Source organism: Narcine bancroftii, chromosome 1, assembly GCF_036971445.1.
Source record: "Narcine bancroftii isolate sNarBan1 chromosome 1, sNarBan1.hap1, whole genome shotgun sequence".
In the NCBI taxonomy this organism is placed as follows: Eukaryota; Metazoa; Chordata; class Chondrichthyes; order Torpediniformes; family Narcinidae; genus Narcine; species Narcine bancroftii.
Genome location: NC_091469.1, coordinates 368,448,187 through 368,471,624, shown reverse-complemented (window position 1 = coordinate 368,471,624; position 23,438 = coordinate 368,448,187). Strand labels below are relative to the sequence as shown.

General features: G+C 39.7%; 1 protein-coding gene and 2 long non-coding RNA genes across 8 annotated transcripts in view; 2 read left to right on the top strand and 1 right to left on the bottom strand.

Moving 5' to 3' along the window:
* LOC138750845 (uncharacterized) overlaps positions 1-12,863 on the top strand; it is a 42,215-nt gene extending 29,352 nt beyond the window's left edge. The window contains exon 2 of the long non-coding RNA XR_011349548.1: positions 12,593-12,863. This is a non-coding gene — a long non-coding RNA (uncharacterized lncRNA). The remainder of the gene's footprint in view (positions 1-12,592) is intronic.
* Positions 1-23,438, top strand: part of LOC138750856 (uncharacterized) — a 108,877-nt gene that overhangs the window by 37,225 nt on the left and 48,214 nt on the right. Inside the window, exon 1 of one of the 4 annotated variants that reach the window (XR_011349571.1) lies at positions 21,018-21,156. The exons of the other annotated variants lie outside the window; for them this stretch is intronic. This is a non-coding gene — a long non-coding RNA (uncharacterized lncRNA). Of the gene's footprint in view, positions 1-21,017; positions 21,157-23,438 lie in introns of those variants that run through there. 4 annotated transcript variants of the gene reach the window in all.
* The window catches only part of LOC138750832 (inactive phospholipase C-like protein 2), a 290,403-nt gene continuing 277,744 nt past the window's right edge, over positions 10,780-23,438 (bottom strand). For all 3 annotated transcript variants that reach the window (XM_069912968.1, XM_069912957.1, XM_069912977.1), the window contains one exon: positions 10,780-17,507. In XM_069912968.1, the coding sequence (XP_069769069.1) occupies positions 17,265-17,507 (243 nt within the window). In that variant the 3' untranslated portion in view covers positions 10,780-17,264. The remainder of the gene's footprint in view (positions 17,508-23,438) is intronic.

Below are 23,438 nucleotides of genomic sequence, written 5' to 3'. Positions count from 1 at the left end.
CTGTAATTATAGTAAAATCTCATTAGAGTTCTTCATGGAATATATTTAATTGTGTTATTTAAGTTCTAAACAATTCAATTAAATTCACAGTGCAATTATAAGCAAGATTTGCTTCAGTTTACTGCCTAAATCCCTCAGAATGACAGAGCAGGGCCAATGAAGATCAATAATTGATAAAAACTGAACATTATGTAGTGAAAATGTAATGACTCAAATATTCCTATTAAAAATAATTTCCATAAGCCATTCTTATTTTGAAAATTAGTTTTCCATTCTACCAGTCATAATTAGATTGAAAACCAACTTGGAAATGTTTGAGGGGACGACAATTAGAAAAATATTAGTCTAAGTCGCAGTACTAATGTTATGGTGGAGGAATTTGTGTAATTAATAATTATTCAAGATTTATTTTATTTGGAGCACTGAAACCTATCTGCTTCTAATATAAAGATGATATACCGTTAGAGATACCACCACAGAACCATACTGAAGCAGTACTACATTGCACAATGCAAACATTGGATGATCCTACCAAGAGCACTGACAGATTTAAACAGTGAGGTGCAAAGGGTATCTTGGTGGAGGAAGCATTGGGAGGTGAACTTTGGTCTCAGATGCTGACAAAGAGCAGACAAAATCCAAGATCTACTGAATTTGCCCAAAAGGCATTGCATGCAAGTTTTAAAGTGAGACAGGAGACATTTAAGAGGGTCTGAGGGACAACATTTTCACCCAGATGGCAGTCCATATCTTGAAACCACTGCCAGAGGATCTTTAAAATGTCATTAAAAAGATATTTGGACAGACATATTTTGGTAACCCCTACTTTGAAGAAGGACCACTTGACAACTTCAAGCACAAAGGACAACTATCTGGAACTGCAAAACTACATACACAAGCTGGTCTTCTTCCTCTGTTGTCTTCCCTCTGAAACACACTGTGGGTCCCAACTACATACAAGATACACAGGAAGAAGATGGACAGGAAGTAAAACCCCTCCCAGCCTCACTTTAAAAAACTGCTCATATTACAACATTTCTTCCCCCCCCTTAGCCAGACATGCCCCAAATACAAAAGAACAATGGTGTCATTAGCTTGCTTGCTTCTAAAACTTTTAATAACATTTCAGCAACACTTTAATAATACAAAAAATCCCAAAAAAGTGGCAGATTCCACATACAGTCTTCTAAAAAAAAACCTGTCCAATCAAAGATTTAGTCTATCAGGAGGTTTAGGAGTGTGCTGTGATCTTCGCACTGCCCCCAAATGACTCAGCAGGCACTGCTAACAAAGGTATTTTGGTCAGATCTGGTTTTGGGGGCAAAGAGGGGTCTGTGGGAATGCCCATCCTCTTCAGGGGACCCAGACCCCTCTGCCAGTGTCCCACTCTCTGGCAAAGTCACTGGGGAACACACTTCCACAGTAGTCTCTCTCATCATTGGTAATTCCATGGAACTGAGTCCCTCTCATGCAAGTGCACATGGTTCTGTTGTCTGCAGAAAACACATCCAGCAGTTCGCTTAACTACATAGGAGACAGGCCCACTTTGCTTTAGAATAACTAAGGGTAGCCATTGCTGATTGTCATCTAGTTTTAACTGTCTTTCTTGTGCATGTTGATCATGTCCCTCTTTCTGCTTTTCCTGCTTTCTCTCCACTCTTGCCTTTATGTCCAGGCACAGCAGGTCCAATCTTTACGGGCCTATACCCCATCAGCATCTCCGCTGGAATGCATGTAGCCTGCAGTGCAAAGTGGTGTTTAAACAAGAAACATAAAAGTCTGATGCTAAGACAGTCCCCTGTTATCCTCTTCAGGCCTTCCTTCACTGTCTGAACAGGCCGCTCAGCCAAACCACAAGGCTGGGTGGAAAGGGGCCATCCGAATGGGATGAATGTCATTCTGCTACATGAACTCACTGAACAGCTCACTGGTAAACATCAGGCTATTATCAGTGACCAGAGTGTCAGGCAACCCCGGCATTGTAAACACTTGCCCGAGTTTATCTACAGTCGAGTGGGCTGTAATGTTGCCAATTATGTGAGCTTCTATCCATTTGGAAAGTGCATCCACCATTACTAGAAGCATCTGCTGCATAAAAGGGCCAACAAACTCCAAATGTAGCCTAGACCAGAGATGGTCTGGCCACTCCCATGGGTGCAAAGGCGCTGCTGGTGACATTTTCTGATTGATCAGACATTGCGTGATGATTTTACCTTGTTCTCCAGATCCATTCTTGCAAGGGTTTTCATTTGACACACTCCTGGATGAGTCTCATTAACTTCCTCCACAATCTTTGAATGTCCAGGGGGAGGCATGATGACCTCCTCCCCCCCCCCCACCCCCACGAAAATGCATCTATCCTGCAGACCAAATTCTGCCTTATGTTTGGCATAAGGCTGTAATTCCTCTCCTTCTTACTGAGCCATCCTTGTAAAAGGAAAGTCTTGACTTGAGACAGGACTGGTTTATCTGAGTCACCTTTACTGATGGCATACATTTAGTATCTGGTGTCTCCAGTAAAGGTAAATGACTCAGCGCATGGGCGTTTGCATTATCCCCACCTGCTCTGTACACAATAGTACATACTAGTAGGGGGATAACGTGAGAGCCCAATGCTAGCTGAAGCTAGAAGTGGGATGCATCTTGTTTCACTGAACAAGCTCATCAGTGGCTTATCATCCATATAAATTGTGAATACACTTCCATGGAGGGATCCATATAAATTGTGAATACACTTACATGGAGGGACTGATGAAAACATTTGACTGCAAAAACATTGGTCAAATATTTCTGGTCCAGCTGTGAATATCCCTCCTCAGCAGCCGTTAGGGTATGTGAAGCAATAGGCTTCTCTGAACAGTCCTCCATTAGATGTGAGAGAACGGGCCCTATTTTTATAGGGTGAGGCATCACATGAAAGGGTGGGCCATATAAACCAGCAGCTTCACTGAGTGGAGGAGTTCTTTCACGTCCTTGAAAGCTTCCTCCTGCTCTTCACTTCACTACCCCTTGAGCAATAACTTATACAGTGGGGCCAAAACCCTTGAAGGGTCAGGAAGAAACTTACCATAATAATTCACCATGTCCAAGCAACCATAGCAGACAATGTCTTTGAATCGGCACTCATTTGCATAGTGTATCCCTCCACACTGAAAACATTCCACCCCCTTTGTCTGTATACCATTCTCTCTCCTGACTTGGTTTACTACTGCTGATTGCAACCACCAACCTCCCCGCCCCCGCCCCCGCCACCCACCAGTCCTTTCTGGATATCCTTGGCATTATTACAGACATCTCCATGACTTGGACAATCTCTAGGGTTTTTGTGAAAGTCAATGGTGGGGTTTCCCCTAACAAGCAGCATTGATCTGGTTCAAAACGGGTTAACACTTCCACAAAACCAGTTCACCTCTCTGCTAAAATTATGTGGTAACTTTGGCTTGGCTTCGCGGACGAAGATTTATGGAGGGGGTAAAAAGTCCACGTCAGCTGCAGACTCGTTTGTGGCTGACAAGTCCGATGCGGGACAGGCAGACACGATTGCAGCGGTTGCAGGGGAAAATTGGTTGGTTGGGGATGGGTGTTGGGTTTTTCCTCCTTTGCCTTTTGTCAGTGAGGTAGGCTCTGCGGTCTTCTTCAAAGGAGGTTGCTGCCCGCCAAACTGTGAGGCGCCAAGATGCACGGTTTGAGGCGATATCAGCCCACTGGCGGTGGTCAATGTGGCAGGCACCAAGAGATTTCTTTAGGCAGTCCTTGTACCTTTTCTTTGGTGCACCTCTGTCACGGTGGCCAGTGGAGAGCTCGCCATATAACACGATCTTGGGAAGGCGATGGTCCTCCATTCTGGAGACGTGACCCATCCAGCGCAGCTGGATCTTCAGCAGCGTGGACTCGATGCTGTCGACCTCAGCCATCTCGAGTACTTCGACGTTAGGGATGTAAGCGCTCCAATAGATGTTGAGGATGGAGTGGAGACAACGCTGGTGGAAGCGTTCTAGGAGCCGTAGGTGGTGCCGGTAGAGGACCCATGATTCGGAGCCGAACAGGAGTGTGGGTATGACAACGGCTCTGTATACGCTTATCTTTGTGAGGTTTTTCAGTTGGTTGTTTTTCCAGACTCTTTTGTGTAGTCTTCCAAAGGCGCTATTTGCCTTGGCGAGTCTGTTGTCTATCTCATTGTCGATCCTTGCATCTGATGAAATGGTGCAGCCGAGATAGGTAAACTGGTTGACCGTTTTGAGTTTTGTGTGCCCGATGGAGATGTGGGGGGGCTGGTAATCATGGTGGGGAGCTGGCTGATGGAGGACCTCAGTTTTCTTCAGGCTGACTTCCAGGCCAAACATTTTGGCAGTTTCCGCAAAGCAGGACGTCAAGCGCTGAAGAGCTGGCTCTGAATGGGCAACTAAAGCGGCATCGTCTGCAAAGAGTAGTTCACGGACAAGTTTCTCTTGTGTCTTGGTGTGAGCTTGCAGGCGCCTCAGATTGAAGAGACTACTACTTCGATAAAGGACCACTTAACAACTTCATGATCAAAAGACCCACTTTATCTGGAACAGCTGTACATATAGACACACACATTGTACTGACAATAACCACAACAACATTGCAAATATAAGACAGCTTTAATAAACTAATATGTACACTGAGAGGTCTTGTCTTTCTGCAAGACGAACCTGGAAGGCTAGACTGTAGCTCTGGACTGCTTTATATACAAGGTCACCAGGATGACCCCTGGTGACCTATTGGTGTAATTACATATCACCACACACACACACACACACACACACACACAGAGGCTTGTTTTTCCTCTGCAACACCGCATGGCCTCCAAGCTGTATACAAGCCACACAGGAAGTAAAACCCATCGCAGCCTCACTTTAAAAACAGCTCACATTACACATTTGGAAAGGAATAATTGTGAAGGATATGGGTTAAATAAGATTAGGCCAGAAATCCAAATTGGTCATCACGGACGATTTGGATCAAAGAGCCTGTTTTGTGGTACATGACTCTGTAAGCAGAGAGAGAACCCTGCCTGCTGCTCTGAAGGGCACAAAATATATTGTGTTTTTTTGCCACTGGAGTACATTGACCAAATCAAGCAGCTTTGGCCTACTGAAAGACAAAATTATTTATAAGAGGGAGCAGAGCTCAATAATTAAGAGAGTCACTTGGCCTCAAAGAGCACAGGAGAAGGAAGCTTAAGGAACAAAAACATGCGAGGCCAAGAGGCAAAAGAACAACATTTATTTAAATCTTACAATTCATTGTAGCCAAACATTACGTAATTTTCATCACCAAACAAGAGAAAGCCGCAGAGGCTCTCCCATCAACACTTTTGGGTCCAAAATTACCAAAAAAGCTCGTACATGCTCATTAAAATGAAGTGGTTCATCTCCTGACCATCTAAAGCAGTGTTTTCAAACTGCCCCCTAAACTCATATTCCACCTTATGCAATCCATATGCCATAGGTGCTCTGTGATTAGTAAAGGATTGCTTAAGGTGGTCTGTGAGTGGATAGAAAAAGTTTAAAACCACTGTTTTAATTGTACCTAATTGACTCATTATGTGCAGTTTCTTAATTCCAAAGGAAATGGGCCAATGACAAATTTTCTCAACAAAATATTTCAGTAACAATTGGGTCTAGAGCAGTGATTCTCAACCTTCTCTTCCCACTCACAGACCACTTTAAGCAATCCCTTACTAATCACAGAGCACCGATGGTTGTAGGGATTGCTTAAGGTGGTATGTGAGTTTAGAGGGGCAGTTTGAAAACCTCTGATCTAATGCTTTGACCCCTCCGACAGTGATGCGAATTACTTTAAATTTGCGTTAAGAGTTTTGATTTAGTGTCTCATTCAAAGCAAGGGCTGCAGAAGACTCACCCTCCCCCCCCCCCTTCATTGCAGGGACAGTCAGCTGTGTGATAGGCTCCTTCATTTAACTTGATGCATGCAATAGTAGTAAATCAATGCAGCTGAATATAATTCTCAAAACAATCTAGTTTATCTGTGCCACATCTAATGACACAAACCTGAACTGTCTGCAAGCATCCAAATATGTCTGCTGCATTGCAACAGGTGCCAAGTGTTCTTCAGTAACATTTGCCAAACTCAAACAACTGTATGGAAAAATAAGGTTTTCAAATCTAATGAAGGACCAGTCCATCCAAGTCATTTACCACCCAAACTTAAATGTACCATTGTTTCTTCAGTTAGCAACAATCTGGAGTCCCTTACCTGATTGCTTTCAAGGTACCTTCAACACATTGAACAGCACGAGATGAGCCATCTAATTGACAGTTGAGTATCAGGTGATTTGTAATTCAAATTAGGAAGTATTTTAAATAAAAAAAATTAAAGGGGCATTACATCATTTATTTGTATTCATTTATTTTATCTTTTATTTTAAAATAGGGAACGTTAAATGTTAAAGTTGGGAAGATAAAAAAAAACCAAGTTAATAACAAGCTTCTAAAAAGAGAATGGGAAACAAGTTGAAAGCTTTTAAGATTGTGGATGTGTCGGTTGGGAGAATTTGGAGGGAGAATGGAATAATGGATCACAGAAATATTAGAGGGATATTGACTTAGAGGCTGGGCTGGGCTGCATGGACTCCACTGTTATGGGATTACACTGCTCAAAACAGGACCTTCAGCCCATCTCATCCATAGCTTTCTGGGTGTTTCATCTTGTATTTGTTCTTAGACAACGCATGGATGAAGGAAAAGGTTCTTTACTTTAAAATTGATATGAACAGCACAAGAGGCATGGCACGAGGCTACAAGCCTCCATTACAGATCCAGCATTCTGTGTGCCTCCTGCTCTGTGTCAGCCCCTGCTGGCAGCCAAGTCTAATCAAACAGTAAGGCCTTGCTAATTGCTTTGCAACCATGATCACTATCATTACATCTCCCTTTCTTAAAACAAAAGTAACTTACTTTTAATTATTCTTTATATAACTCTGCAATTTTAACTTTAACACCATGAACTTACATTTTCATTATTTTCAACATTGTCAACATTTAAAAACTTGTTTGTGTGTTCACATTTACATGCACTAAAACTTTCCCTTAGACTATTATCTAGAATACCACACACAACTCTGTCTTTTGTCAGCGAGTCAGTCAGTCTACCAAGTTCACTCATTTTTCTTCTGTTTCTCAATTCAGTCACATACTGATCAATACTTTCTTCCGTTTTCTGTACACATGTGAAAAATCTGTGCCTCTCGAATGACATGTAACATTTAGGTATGCTGTATGACTCAAACTGTTCCATTATTTTTTCCAGTTTCATTTTGTCTCCTTCTGCAGCAAATGTGAGGTTATTATACACCTCCAGGGCTTCATCACCCACGACACGTAAGAAAACTATGTGTCTCCTCCTCTGTGGCAGCGAAGTATAATCAGACAGTAAGGCATTGCTAGTTGCCTTGCAACCACAATCACTATCATTACCCTGGGCTACTTCCATTTGCCTGTCTTTGGTCCATATACTTCTCAGCCCTTCCTATCCGTTAGAAAGTGTGGAGTAAAGCAAAGACAGAACTTAAGTATAAACAAGCATTTACTCATGTTCTGGTATGTTTGTGCCCGTTTTACTTACTTGAATTTGGATGGGGCTTTTGTGTGTGAAACTCCATTGCACTGCCCTTATTTATCTAGTATTATTCACACATGATGATATCCAATGGAAATTGGATCGAAGGGTTGAGCTTCATTTTCATCTCACAGTCAAACTAGGAGCAAACCCTGCAACTAGCCATCAAGCAGTCAGGAATTAAACTCTCTGTGACATTGACACCTTAATCTCTGCTATGTCTTTATTGCTTTTCTTATAGCTGTTCCTGCATCTCACTGAATCAAATTAATCTAATCACTTGTCATGTGCACACTGTGATCTCTGACAGTAGTGTGTTGTATGGGAGGGGCTGAGGGTAAGGGAATGAGGTTGCATTCACTCAAGACATGTGTCCTCGCTTGCCCCCTCCTGTTTTCCTTTATTCCATGCCAGCTTTATGCACCTTGGTGTGCCACTGCAGTGGAGAACAGGCTTTAAGGCGATGGCTCACTTTTCAGGATTGAATCTGGGAGTGAAGCAGGAGGTGCCAGCATTGTACACAGCTCCTTTGGCATTTTAACAAAGTAAGGTGAGTGCAACTCTCTCTTGTGATGTTTTTAAAGACATGGCAAGTTGAGGCCACTCGTAAATTGAAGGAACAACATCTTATGTTCTGTCTTGGCAATCTCCAACCAAACATAAATATCCACCTCCAATTTCCATTAATCACCTCTCTCGGTCTCTTTCCCTCATACCTCTGCCTCCCTTCTTCTAGCTCCTCAGCCTCCTTCTCTCATTGTAAATTTTTTTCTCAGCCTTCCACCCACCTCTCTCAATGAGACTTCAGTTCCTTCCCTCTCCTACCTGCTAACCTGTGCTCCCTCCCTCTCTTATTTGGGCGTCTGTCTGATTTTTGGCACTCCTTAAATAGGGCTCAGAACTGAAATGTTGGCTGCCTTTTGCTTTCCATGGATGCTGCATGAGAGTCTCCAACACTTTTATGTACTACAACCAATCTGTAATATAATTAGGGGTATTCTATAAGGTATCAAAAGGTCAGAGGAGCATATCTGCAAATAAAGTAGAGAAGAAGATTACCCCATTTCTTCAGAGAAAATAGTAAAGAAGGAAAGACTTTCTGAAATACCTTCAGCTAAATCTTTAAGGGAAGGGTAAAGAAATGACCCACACAGATTCTCTCCTTTCCTGCAGCCTAGCTCCAAAATAAAGGGGCTCAAGAGATCAAAGGACACACACCTGGCTGTGGGTTGCAGGAGACTGGCTTGTGAGGAACAGGTATCAGGACCAGGATTCAAGAGGATGCTCCTGGTGAGAAGGGATCCTGAAGGGTCCTGGGTGTTAGCAATTTCTTGATCATATTGGGGGTTCAAACTGGAACAAACAGGATGACCATATCTGAGGTTCTGAGCTCGGAGCTCGGGTTCATCTCTGGAATGGACAGGAGGCTGTGCTACTGCAGAGGTTATCAGTGTGCAGGATGTGAATCCATGGATACTCGGTGTCTCTGTAGAGACTCTCTTTTGCATCCCTTTCTCTTATTGATGGGGGTGCCAGGCTAGTACCGTCATTTTGTGTGCCTTTGTTTTGTGTGCCTTTACAGCAAATGTGTGTTTGTGTGCATGACAATAACGTTAATTTTTAAATTTGACTGCCAGCTGGTTTTTTAAAATCTTTACATCAGCATACAAAGTCTTGTAAGCCATTATCCTCCCCTGCAAGTCCACAACGGTCACAATCTCAGTGCACCCATGCGCCAGTGCACCCATGCGCCAATAATTTTATCAATTTTGTTGCAATTTTACACTTCAATTTCAACAAACTTTAGCAGGAATGGAGCTAATCTACAAGAAAATGGGAAACTATTCCATGTGTTACCTTGACTCCAAATCCAAGGTCATAGCAACCTTGGTCATTGAGATGCAGCATCAGATAATGCTGAGCTCTAAGTCATCAACAATTCATTTACTAAAATGTACAGGGACTGCACACTTAAAATCTTCAAAACAACACACAGAAACAGTCCTTTAACAGCCCCAGTCCCTCCCTGTGGACTTGCAGACCCTCAAGTATCCATCTACACTGTACTGCTAAGGTTTACCAATCTACCTCTGCTGTCTAACACCTATTTCTAATAATAAAAGTCGTCAAGTTCGGAGAAAATATGGGCCACTTTTCAAATGTGGAAATCACCTCTCAACATCGGCAGATATTGTAGATGAAATCCCCCACTGGGTCCAATGCACCAGCACTGCCTTTGGATATCCTCAAAAATCAAGACCCCCAAACCAATTACAAAGCCACAATGTACTGGGCATCAGTGATCCCTGCCCATCAGAACAATTTTGAGATAGATTCCTTGTAATAACATCTCAAAGCATTGGAGAGGCACCATCATCCGTGTCTCTGAAGGCCTCTGAATCCACTTACATGATAAACAAACCAACATTAGTGTCCCTTTCCAGACAAATATTCCTGGCATCATGGTCTAATTATGCTGCATTGGCTCTGATGGAGGGGTCAGATTGCTCAGAATCTCTCTGTCTCAACAAGGAGTTGCCAGGTTGAACTGATTCAAGGATGTTCTGAAAGCCTCTTTGAAAATCTGTAACATCTCCACTGAATGGTGGGAATCTCTGGTTTATGACTGTTCAAAACTGGAGGATCATTTGATCTGATATGGAGAACCTCAAGCCCTAACTCCTGGTTCATAGAGAAGGAAGGATCACACCAACTCATAAGCTACCCACCTGTTCACTACATCATTCTCCCTAACTGTGGCTGAGTGCAAGTTCCCACATCACCTTCCTCAGTCACCTCAGAATGCAGGGAACTCGTCATCCTCAGTTTCTTTCAGTACTGTTATAATAACCCTTAAGAACTGCCTAAGTATGAATTTGAAATAAATTTCTTTGAGGAAGAACGTACAAGTTCTGTACTGACAGCTGTGGATTGAACCCTGATTGCTGGCATTGTAATTCTCTAAGTCAGGAACATTCTGTTAATTCAGAAGTGTTTTCTCCAATGAACTCTAATTTTCTTCAAGTTCAAAATGCTTTTTCTTCCACACTGCAATATTACATTAGGTTAGCAGAACATGGAATTAAATCAATATAATAGTTGATCTTCAGTAAGGAAAATGCATCTTGTTTTAACTCTTTGTTTTATACCTTTTAAGTCAATAAATGACAACATTAGTGTTTTTGGAAACAGCATTTTAATCTGACAATACCATCTTTTACCTTAAATATATATGAATGTTGTATTAAAGCAGACAATTGATTTCAAATTGCCTTTTAATTAAAAAAAATCTTCACAGTACTGTTGCATTTATATGTGGAACTAGTGACTTTTCAAAAATCCTGCCAGTGAAATAATTTTTTGGTGGAAATGTTAATTACAAGTTCAGTTTTACTGGCAAAAGTGAACAGATGAAAGTACCGTGGTTTTATGACACAGTACAAGTGTAACAGAACAAGAAAGTAAATCAGGCATTCCATCAATACAAATGCTTTATGATAGAAGGTCATCAATCTGAAAGATCAACTCTGTTTCTCTCTTACCAGATGTTGCCCGACCTGTTGATCATTTCCAGTACTTTTTTCTGACGTGAATCTTAAAAAAAATTCCAGTACTATTTCTAATTTTTACCAATTTTTACTAATTTTTCCTAAATTAAACTTATCAGACATAATCTTATTAATCATAATTCTTACATTGACTTTGCAATGTCCAGAACTATTGTTTTTACATTCTATTATAAACATATATGATTAAAATGTATATAACATTTTTGCAAACTGAAAATTATATTGTCAGTAGTTGCATACATTTTTAAAATTCAAGAATTTATTAATTCCAAACTTGAATGAATATCTTGATCTGTTTGTCCAGTCTGAGGCTTTGAGGACAAGATTGTTTTCAATATATTCTGATACAGTTATTTAGCAGCTTCTTTCCATAATTTTCAAATACATTTCAATAATGTCTAGAAGTCAGGTAGGATTATGTATTTTTGAAATTCACTTAATTTTACAAAATCGATAATTACTCTAATATTATGCTGCTCGGATCAAACAAAGGTCTCTTGTGAAATTTAGAATTGATGTTGCAGTTGCACGTTGATGAAGGTTGCATAGGATTTTACAATTAGGTATTAAAGCAATTTATTTTACTTGATTTAGATGATTCTGATAAGTTTTGGTTGAATTTCAGACAATCATGCAACAAAACACAATGGCAATAAAGAATTTCACTGACTTTGATTATGCAGTTAATCCAAATAAGTTTCCGGTGCAATTATTTGCACATATTGTCTCTGAGCAACTATGTCATAGATCAATAAGCATGCAAAGCTTACTCTGAATATTTTAAGAAACATATTTATCCTTGCTTTGATGAGGCTGATCATTGTCACACCAGGTCAGAAATGTGTATTGAGCCATAGCACTTCTGCATGGCTTAGTCAAATGTGAATGCACAAAATATGGCTCAGTTCAGGTTTGTAAAATTGGTCAGGGTCACCTTTATCTTTTTTTTAATCAGTTTGATGCATATTCAGGGTTAGGTTGACAAAATATACCCAGCTGATGGAAATAAGTTTGAAGGACAGCCAAGAGAAATGAGTGCCCAAGCTCATTGACTTACAATGTCAACCAATTCACTGGACTAGATCCCACTATTGAATTTCTGAGATTTGCAAATGGTGTTTTCAGTGTTACTTACAATTAGTATCTGTTCTCTACATAGAAGGATGAGCAGGGATAATCTACTACATCGGAGATTGCCAAAATAAAACTTGATTTATTCAAAAGATCTTCCAATTGTAAGAAAACATGCTATCAATCAATATGGAGTTCTTGTAAATTAGTACATTACATACATCAATGTTATGGATTACTTGTATAGGCTACTTGTAAAGACATAATTGTCTTAAGAGAATAAAGTTTCAACTTAGTGCAAGCTGATTTTCCTGACAAATCAAAAATATACTATTGTTTAATCTCCACAGATGGAAAACATATTTCAGATGTGTACAAATTTCTGGACTGGCAATTGAGAATAGAAGCTATTAATAAACTTGGATCATGATAGAACACACCATGAAGCTCAAAGGAATTGAAGACAGAACAACATGGCAAAGAAGAGATAATAATAACTGGACATTTGAGTTGCAATTTCCTGACCTCAGTTTTGAACAGGTTACACGATGCAAATTTCTTTTTAAATATTTAGGACATCCTAAGTAGATCTGGATATAATAAAAATCTGTTAATAGTAAAGAGACAGGCAGTTTATTTCTTTTTTTTTAGAAATTTTAAGTCAGATTTTACAATTTTACCTCATGCACCAAGCCAATCCAAAAGAAAATTAAGTGACATGTCTAACAGAGAACAGATTTCCACTGGCAAGTTTACTGTATTTGGATATCTGAAAACAATTATCTATTTATAGTCAGGAAGGAAAATGGAGTAGTGAAGTCTTTCCAAATACTTTAAACCAGATAAAAATTTAAAACCTGAGGATGAAGTGCAAAATAGAGGGATTTTGTGACATTTTCAGGATTGTACCGATCTTCATCTCATGGAAAATCAGTAGATATATAAACTGAGACAAAAAAGGCTGCTGACGCCGGAATCTTGAACAAAAACAATGCTGGAAAAGCTCAGTGGGTCAATCAGCATCTGTGGAGGCAAAAGGTGTAAGTGAACATTCTTCCAGAGATTTAAAATTAACATGCTGTGGCATAAAGTGCAGCAGGAGTTAGCCAAATTTGTTGACAAGGACTGCCTGGAGGAAGTAATTTAATCTGATTTGCTGAGGACATTTCAGCAAACACTTCTTGGATGCAGCTTATGGAATCATGTTTAACATTCCAAGGATTGATTGCAAATTAGGTAGCTGTTTGATGACAGCTCTTCTGAATTTTATGTTTAGTTTAAATATATATGGAGTTGCAAGAGCCATTGATTGAACACTGCATATTTGAAATATGCTGCAAAAACATTACCCAAAGGCTGTTCATTAGTACCAATGGACCAGGGAAGATTGATGTGTGATTTATTATCGCTTGCGATACCAAGTTTGGTGGGAAAGGGAACTGCAAGGCAGGTCAAGCGGTCTGCAAATGGAGAAAGTGGCAGCTAGGGTATTGTGAAAAAATGTGAGGTTATTTTGGAAGAAAACCAATTATTTTTCATATAATGGTAACTTTACAAATGTCAGAATATTGTTGAACTTATGTGTGGCAGTGCATGAAGTTAACATGCTGTTAAAGCAAGAATTTAAGAAGCAAAGCAGATTATTGGCCTTTATTTCAAAGAGATTTGGGATACAGAGTGTCTATACAGAATTTTGGTTAATCCACACATGGAAAGTGTGTGTAGTTTGGATATCCATAACTAAGGAAAGACTTGCTTCTCTTCAAGGCAGTGCTAACTGGGTTCACTTGAAGAGTTTCAGGAATGAGGAAGTTATTCTATGAGAGGAGATGAAGTAGGATAGGCCACTTCTTACTGGTGTTGGAGAAAATGCAGGTAATCTGATTCTGAGTCAATTTGACAAGATAGACATTCTGAGGAAGTTTTCTTGAACAGGCGAGTTTATTATCAGAAGATATAGTCTCAAGATTGGGATTCTCAGTCTTGGAAATGAGGTTAGGAGAAATTTGTGAATTCAGAGGGTTGTGAATCTCTAGAGAACTGATCTTGAATATGTTCAGGGTTAAGATTGATAGATTTTGAATAAGAGATCAATATAGATCAATAGGAATGTGAACCTAAAGGTCAGCCATGATTTTATAAAATGACAAGATTGGCCCAACAACTACCAACTAGAGAAATCATGCATATTTTCTTTGGAAGATTCTTGCATGTATAATTACTGAGGTGCTTTTTGAATACATTCAAGAAGGTAACAAACTTAGATCCTGTGCATGAGTGAACACAGGTGTAGAATAATTTAACTTCAAAATTATTATTTTTCCCCAACTATACATATTGCGGAGTAAAACTAAGGCAATACTCCATCAGAGATCTGGGTAAACAGTAAGACAGAAATACATTTTAAAATTAAAAAATAGTAATTTCATTGAGTTAGTTTTTGCAGTCAGTAAATGATAGAACACTAAACTTTTCAGAACTAATTCACATTTCAATCCAAGAATTTTGAATGGATTTATAATTTTGTCTCCATATTTTTTAAGGTTAATCAGTCAAAATATTAGGAGGAATGTAACTTTGTGCTCGAGAAAATGTGGTTATATTTTCCTCTGAAGATTAAGTAATATTGGAAATTCCAGAACGTGATGAGTGTGGACAAGGCCATGCCTGTAGTTCAGACTGCTATTCTGCAGTAAAGGTATCCAGACATTGAAGCCAGCAAAAGGAAAGACAAGAATTTGAAGACTGACTTAAGATATTTAATTTTAATGTCCTAACGTCCATCTAATTCTCCTCTCTGAACAGCCACCTGTTACGTGTATGTACAAGGTAATTTGACCTCTCACCGAAAGATTACATTTTAAGAACCTGTAAGAACAGAAAACTCAAAGGACATAATAAATAAATACTTAAGAGGTTAGATCAATTGAACTCTAATAATATCTTGCTGATTGTCACAACTATTAAGGGCCAGGAATACAGATCAGGGAGAGGAGACAGGTTTAAATGACTAATGCTTGGTAAACTGGTGGAGTCGAAGGGTGGGAAGGATTAAAGAGGAATTGAACATTGGAAGGAATGGCAATTGGAAGGTAATAGCCTCCAGGGCTAGGTGGAAGGACTGAGCAAGGGTTTGTTGGCCTCTACAATTTTCATATGCCCTTGTGTTTTTTTTGAGTAAGAATGAACCTTTCATAACATGTCTCTTCAGTCTTTTTCTGAGATATCATTGAAACTACAAATTAAATACAGCAGTGAATTTGTTCACAACAAATCTAAAAACACGGATCAAAAATCCATAACAATTACTAAATTATTTTGCACACCGGACTACTAATTTGTGCAGTTCACGAAGTTCTGGAGAAACTCAGCAGGTCATGCAGCATCCACAGAAAGCAAAAGGCAGTCAGCATTTCAGGCCTGAGCCCTTCTTCAGGAGACCACTAATTTTTATTTTAAAAAATTGAAAATTTTTGTTGCTGCTTCACTCTAAATAAACGCAAAAACTGGTTGTTTAACATTGCCAATAATGATGAAGTTAACATTTTATTTTTATATGTTCAAGTAATTCACAGTCTTAGAAGAGGCTAATTCCTGGGATAGGAGGATTGTCCTATCAACGGAGATTGGGAAGTTTGGGTCTGCATTTCTTGGAATTCAGCGAATAAAGGGTAACTTTATTTAAACATGTCCAATCCCAAAATGACGATAGGATAAACGTTTCTACTTGTGCGAGAGTTATGAACAAGGGACATTGCTACAAAATAAGGGCTCGTCATTTAAAACCCAATTGTGTACAAATTTCTTCTCTCAGAGGATGTGAATTGCTGGAATTCTCTGCCCCTGAGGGCACTGACGGACAGATCATAAGTGCAATTGAGGGTTATGGGGAACTGGCATATGAGTCGAGACCACCATTGATCAGCTGTGATCATAATGAAGGGTAGGGCAGGGTTAAAGAGCCTGCTCTTATTCTCTGTTTTTGCGAAAGAGAGGTGGAAGTTTTTAAATTTAAACGTATAGCATGGTAACAAGGCCCTTTTGGTCCATGAGCCATGCTACCAATGACATTCAATTGACCTAGAAACCCCAGTATGTTTTGAACAGTGGGAAGAAATCAGAACACCTGGAGCAAACCCACGCAGACATGGGGAGAATGTACAAACTCCTTATGGACAACACGGGATTCGAACTCTGGCCTCAATCACTGGCGCTGCAACAGCACTGTGCGAGCCGCTACACCAACCGTGCTGCCTCTTTCTGTGTAGATTGCATACTTTTAGCAATGTGGACGATCATGACTGCTGGCAATGCACTGCATGAATAACTTCACTTGCTTGGACACCTTGTGGAAATTATTAAACTGAACATTCCTCTTCATGAAATAAAAACTATAGATATTACAACAACTTGCTGAAAGCTGCTGTCTATTTGGTCACCAGACACTGGGTACAAGTACTTCAAATGTGTTTTTTTAAAAACGGGATTTTTCCAGCTTTTCCTTGATAATGGTCATCATAAAGTGCACTGAAATTCAGTGATCTCAATCAATGATACGTGATTCCACTTATGGCTCAACAAGCTTTGCAATGTTTAGGTGGCTTCACTACAAACACTTCATTGTATTTTTATATATACTTTACATATTTTTCTGTATAACAACTATTTTGCACTCAAATGTTGACATGTATTTTAGGTAACTAGAGAAATGTTACATTTACAAAAAGAATGTAAAAAGGCAGCATAAGTTACTAGAAAAAAAGTGACACTTTAACTGATTTTTTTTGTGACATCATATATACACATTAGTTTGGCAGATGAACATTCAATGGCAAGTCGACTACTTGTTTAAAGCAGTAAGAAATTTCCATCACTAGTAGCATGTTTTCACTTGGAGAAGTGTTACTCCATTTGTCATATTTGACCAAGGCGCAGAATTGTGCTTCAGAATTCCCAAAGTACTCAAACCAACCAACCTAAGAAGGCTTTTGTGTCTCAACCAAGTGTTCTGTATGGTTGTTTTCATTTGGTGGCTTTGATGGATTTTTCAGTGGTTATATTTTGGTGTGATTCTGCAGCTCGGTCCCCAGCTCCAAAATCCACACTTTCCTTCTCAGGTATGGCCTCTAGGCTTTGCCTTGCTTTCGATGATTCTGCATTCCCAGTGCCAGGCTTGTTCAGACCACAAGACACTGCAGCATACTGGATTTGCTTCAGGTTGTCCAGTGCTTCAATCTTAGCATGTTTCAGCAAATCAGCTTGCCCCTGTAGATAGTAAAAAAAAATTAACAAATGCTAAATTAAATACAGTCTTTTGTGTACAAGTGAAAATTCTGAGATACTGGGCTACTCAGTTTGCACATGAAGAGTCAATCTGTCTGGTCCTGTGCATCATGCAGTCCAGAGCATGGCCTCAGTGGTGACAAAACCTCCTGTGGCAGTGAGAAGGCTTTGTCCTTGAAGAGCCCCTCCATTCAATGACAGCTGGAAGAGTTCACAGCAGAGTGTTATCAACTACAAAAGCTAAATCTGTTTTGCAGTGGAATTTAACTATCCCTAGCATTCAGAAACAACTACAAATAATTATAATGGGTATAAATGAGAAACAAAAAAAAAGTGAATTAAAACATGAAAAATTGTGCAAATAAAACAGAAGAAAATAAATTTAAATAAGAACTTTGCATCTTGGTCCTCTGCCCTAAAGTTCTCACTGAAACAAATGGGGGTGTCAGATCCATTGCCAGATCTAACTTGGCAAAGATTGGTTCTTGATCCTCCAAAATGTTCTGTCTAGGATTTAAACTGGAAGTGAGGGAGAGCGTGTTTAAGGAGATTTTTGAAGAAGAGCTGTCTTAAATTTAATTAGATCTGGTTGTTGTTTGTGTGTTTATGTGTATGGTATGTGGCAGGCTGCACCAAAGGAAAACACAGGCACAATACTGTTTGGGGTAACACAGCTTTATTCCACTCACATAAATATCTGGTTGGCTGATAGCTGTGCTTACAGGGATCCCAGAGAGAGAGAGAGAGAGAGAGAGAGAGAGAGAGAGAGAGAGAGAGAGAGAGAGAGAGAGAAAGAGAGAGAGAAAGAGAGAGAGCACATGGTCAGGACCTCGTCTTATACCATAGGCCCTCTGACCCCACCTGGTGGTTGGATGCCATTAGGCCAGGTGCCGTGTCTCTAGGCCACCTGTTGGCCAGGTGATGTACCGCAGTGTATCATCGCATGGTAGAGTGAAGATTATTCCATGCTTTAATTATACGGGGGAGAAATGAATTACTGTAAATATCTGTCTTGGAAGATGGCACTACAAATTGGGTTGTGTGCCCTTGTCTACTCCTAGCAGGCTTGGGTTCAGTGTGGTCTATATCGAGCTGGCAGTTTAGCATTTTGTAAAAACAGGTCAGGGGTGTGCTTCACGTCTGACTTGGAGAGTGCTCCACTTTGATGAATCCAAGAGGTTTGTAACACTCGCCTCTCTTCCATATGTATTTGTGACAAATTGGGCTGCCTGTCTCTGGACGTTCAATGGGAGTCGTGTTTTTGTTTGTGTACGAGTCCCTATGCAGCTACTGCATATTCCACATGTGGTCTGACAAGGGTAAGGTACAACTTCTCCTTAACAGAAGTTGAACAATGATGGAAATTGCATCTCAGAAAATTTAGGACTCCTGTTGCCTTCAGATTCATCTGATCATTCCAACGCAGGTCATTCTGGATTTAGATGCCAAAGTATTTGGTCTGTTTGGTTTCATCAAGGGTGACACCCAGGATTTTGGATGATGCCTGGTTTTCTCTTCTTGGTGACATGCAGGGTTTCGCATTTGGAAGAATTGAATTTTTGTGACCATCATTTCATGATATCAAGATATTTTTGGAGAGCTTCCTCAACATCAGCTGACTTAATTGGATGGAATACCAAACAATCATCTGTGGATAGTCTAGTGGTGCTTGTGACTTTTCTGTGAATGTCATTGATGTCGAGGTGACTTCCCAATACAAGAACGATAGGACATGGGTTACAGGTGAAAGGTGAAATGTTTAAGGGGAACATTTTTACTCAAAGGGAGGTGAGAATGTGGAATGAGCTGCTAGCAGAGGTGATGGATGCAGGTTTGATTTTGACATTTAAGGTAGGTATATGGATGGAAGGCGTATGGTCCAGTGCTGGTTGATAGGACTAGATGGAATAAATGGATCAGCATGGACTAGATAGGCTGAAGGGCCTGTTTCTGTGCTGTAGTGTTCTATGGTTCTAATACTGAAGAATCCTATGAAGATTCTATTGACCAATTTCATAGAACATTACAGCACAACACAAGGACTTCAGGCCCACAATGCTGTGCTGACCTATCTAAACCTGCTCCACGACAATCTAAATCGTTCCCGACGTCACACCCAAAATCCTACATTTTTCTTCCATTCATGTTCCAATTTAGGAGCCTTTTAAATGTCCCGATTGTAACAGCCTCCACCACCAGCCTTGGCAATACATTCCAGCCAATTTCTAAGCAAGGGCCTGGAATTAATGAATAGAACAATTTGAATCAATAAATTGCTTTCCTCGATAGAAACTTAGCCTCATCTTAAGGTACCTTGTGAAGAGCATGAAAAATTGCCCAAATCCACTCACGGTTAAGACATTAAAAATAGATGCTTCATTTCCATTTAAAATCTATTCTATATTTGAAACAAGTATTTATGCCAGCATGTTTGGCGATTTATTGTTTCATAGTCCTGACCAAACGTAAGAGACGAGGTGATGAATTTTACTTTAAAATCTGATCATACTGAATAACACCTCAAGTTTATTCTGCAAAGGATGGACTATTGTGGAAATGTGAGACAGAAATTTAATCTGAATTCCACATGCCCTAGTGATTTATGTTCTATTGCAAGTGACTGATATTTTATAAGTTGCATGGGTTAGTGCTGGAAATGATTGTTGACAGAGGGAAGGGGTGGGAAGTTTACGAGCTTGGATTCTGACTCCAGTAAATATGCTCAGTGAAACGGACCACGTAACTGAATCAGTGCATTCATCGTCACTGACCATCTGCTTGTCTACTTTGGAATAGAAGCACAAATAAACAGCTAATGTGATGACCACAATAAGTCACAGATCACTAAATAGAAAAAACATGTGAAATTGTGGCAACATGAAATAAGATGTAAAGTGTGGCCTTGGTGATAATTTAGGATCAGTTCTGTACTGAACTACACTGAAATAAAAACAAAATATAGAGTAAATGGTTCATGGGGAGGAATATATCTACAAACTAATGACCATAACCAAATTGCTTGATGTATGGGAGAGAGAATTTTACTAATTGGCCAGATTACTTAAGTGGTGGCTGACATTACTCTCAAATTAAAAAAAAAGCTATATTTATGTGCATATCACAGAAAAGCATATAGACCTGGGACATACTGCTTTTAAAAGAACATAACAGACTACTGGGCTGTTTATGCTTCCTCTGTTTAATGGTTGTGACCAATTCAATCAGGATCTGAACATCACCTTTCCACTCTCTTCCCACAACTCTCAACTAACTCCCTTGCAATTGAAATGTCTGTCAAACTCTACCTTTTATATATTTAATGACTCTGCTCCTCCCAAAACATGACTAATGGTGAGATCATGTTGTAGCTGGTAGAAGTTACAATGGATGATATACAGAGACCGGTGAAGTGGGTGAAATATGAGACGGGATGGGGGGTGGGGGGGGGGAACTATCTCTTCTATATGGAAGGGGAGTGGGAAGTGCAGGAAAACAAAGGAAATATGTTACAAAGCTCCATCAACCACGGTACAGAGGAAGCCCCACGTCCTGAATAAGTTTATTCTGGAATGGAAGACCTAATCTTCAGAGTCAGAGAAATGTAAAGGGATGGTTTCCATAAAAGAGACAAGTGAGTAGTCTAAGTAGCTGTGGGAGTTTATCTGTCTATCACTGACTGGCCACCACCTCATCTCTCTCCTCTCTATAATGGCTATATTCCCTCTCCACTCAGTCCTGATGCAGGGATTCAACCCAAAACATCGGCAATTCCTTCCCCACCCTCACCCCTGATATTGCTCAAAGTATTGACTTCCTTCAGCAGTTTTTTTTTGTGCTCATGTTCCAGTATCTGCAGGCTCCTATCTTTTTTATTAACGAATTATTTGTGCAGAGGATTTAAGAAACCATGAGTATACAAGCCCGACTACTTATGTGTCATTACACACCCTGGCATATCGTCTCCCTAAAACTGGTTTGTCTTGTTCATTGAACAGTTCCTCTATTCAAAAGTCTGCAGATCTATTCAGAGTTGTTGGGTTTTATATCCTTAACTGGGCAGAATACCAGAAACAAGTCCAAATTTAGGCTGGAAAACCTTCTGAGTATGTGTCAGGTTTCAGGCCTGCTGATTTCATTGAAGTAAAATGGCTGTAACATACAAAATCATTTCCTTTTCATTTGGTTGGTTGATTTAAATATATATTCAGTTGTTTGTTATTATGTTCTGGCATTTTAATTTTTAAAATTAATTTCAACATTTTAATTATATTCCTGTTTAATCATTTTTGAATGGTTGTTAGTGTTGATCATAGCCCATAAGGTTGGGGTGGAGCCTCACCGATTGTCATGGAAACTCTGGGGATGCAGCCAGCTAATTATTTTGGGAGAGGTGCTCACATTAGAGCAGATTTTCAGTGCAAGCCATGTCAGCAAAAGTTCACCCCATTATTTAATAGAGCACGTCGACTATCCGAAGAAAAAATAATTTCTGAAAACTGTCTCCTTTTGTCTTAAAACTTGCAACCATCTGCTCTTTTTAAAAAATGATCTCACCAGATTCTCAGAAGTAGAGCCACATCTTATTTAGCAAACAATGAACTATCCAGGAACTCAGTGGGTCAGACAGCAACTGTCAGTAGAATCTTTATTAGCTAGGGATGTTCTTTCTTGTTTGCATTTTGAAGAAGATATTTGTGCTCAATTTAGTGCTTATTTTATGAAATAAAAAGACATTAGAAACATTTATGACACAGATCCCATTTGTTGGAAAATTTGTCAGGGCATTTCCAGGTTTCATTCATTTTCAATCAGGATTTCCTTCACTGTGGTAATGTCCCCAGGTGAGAGTATCAAATCACCTGTGATACCATCACATGCTGAAAATATGACAACCAAAAATCATTTTAATTTAATTTTCTTCACATTTTACATTTTAATGACACACATTGGGTCAAAGGGTCATGATCAACCACCTTTGTAATTAACTCAGAATAAAATGAAAAATACACAATGCCGAAATTAGTGAAATATACACGATTTCAAGTATCCCTGCTGGAATATTGTTATTATCTTCAAAGAATCCTCCTTTAAAATTTTTATCAGAGAATAAATTAGTGTTAGTTGGCCCCTGTCAAAATGTGAAAACAGAGCCCTAGGTGGTTTGCCAAGTCCTCAATCTGTTCACCTGCTCGGAGTCTTGGGTCATCCCCGATCCCAAAGTTCCTCCCACCCTAATTTCATCTCTGCCCATCTTTCCCCCCACCACCACCCCTACTTGACATGGGTCAACAGCAGTTTGATGAACAGCTGTCATCTATGAAGAGAGCAGGTCAGGGTCTAACGCACTTAATAGAACACAATCCACCTGCCCCAATTCTTTGCAATTTTCCTCAGCCACTTTCCTTAATTGTGACAGGTTTACAGTTGAAAGGATAAAGTTTAATGGATTTGTCTCAATACTTTTAAATAAAATAATAATAATAATTAGAAACGTGAATATTTTTTAACTTTCTGAACTTCCCGCATGAGAAGAATTGAGTGAAACGCAATAAATGAAAAATGAAAAAGTTTTGGAACACTGTGAGTTTAAAAAGAAAACAGCTTTTCTCGCTGTTTCAAAACTGCAGTAAAATACAAAAAAAATCTGTTGTGAAATGTTTTCAGTTTTCACATGTTGGGATGGTGCTGCATGAGAAGGCTTTATATTCTATTCATCATATTTTGACAAGATGCATGCCAGACCTTGCTGGCTGGTAGTGTGGGAAACTTGTCAGGAGACAGTCTGGTAGGGGAGCTGATCAGAGGATTTATGACAAAATCTTAAGGCCAGAATATTAAAGGAGAAGCATTACTTTGGGGTAGCATAGTGGGGGGGGGGGGGGGAGGGGGGAAGAGAGCATGTGGTCTTTTGTG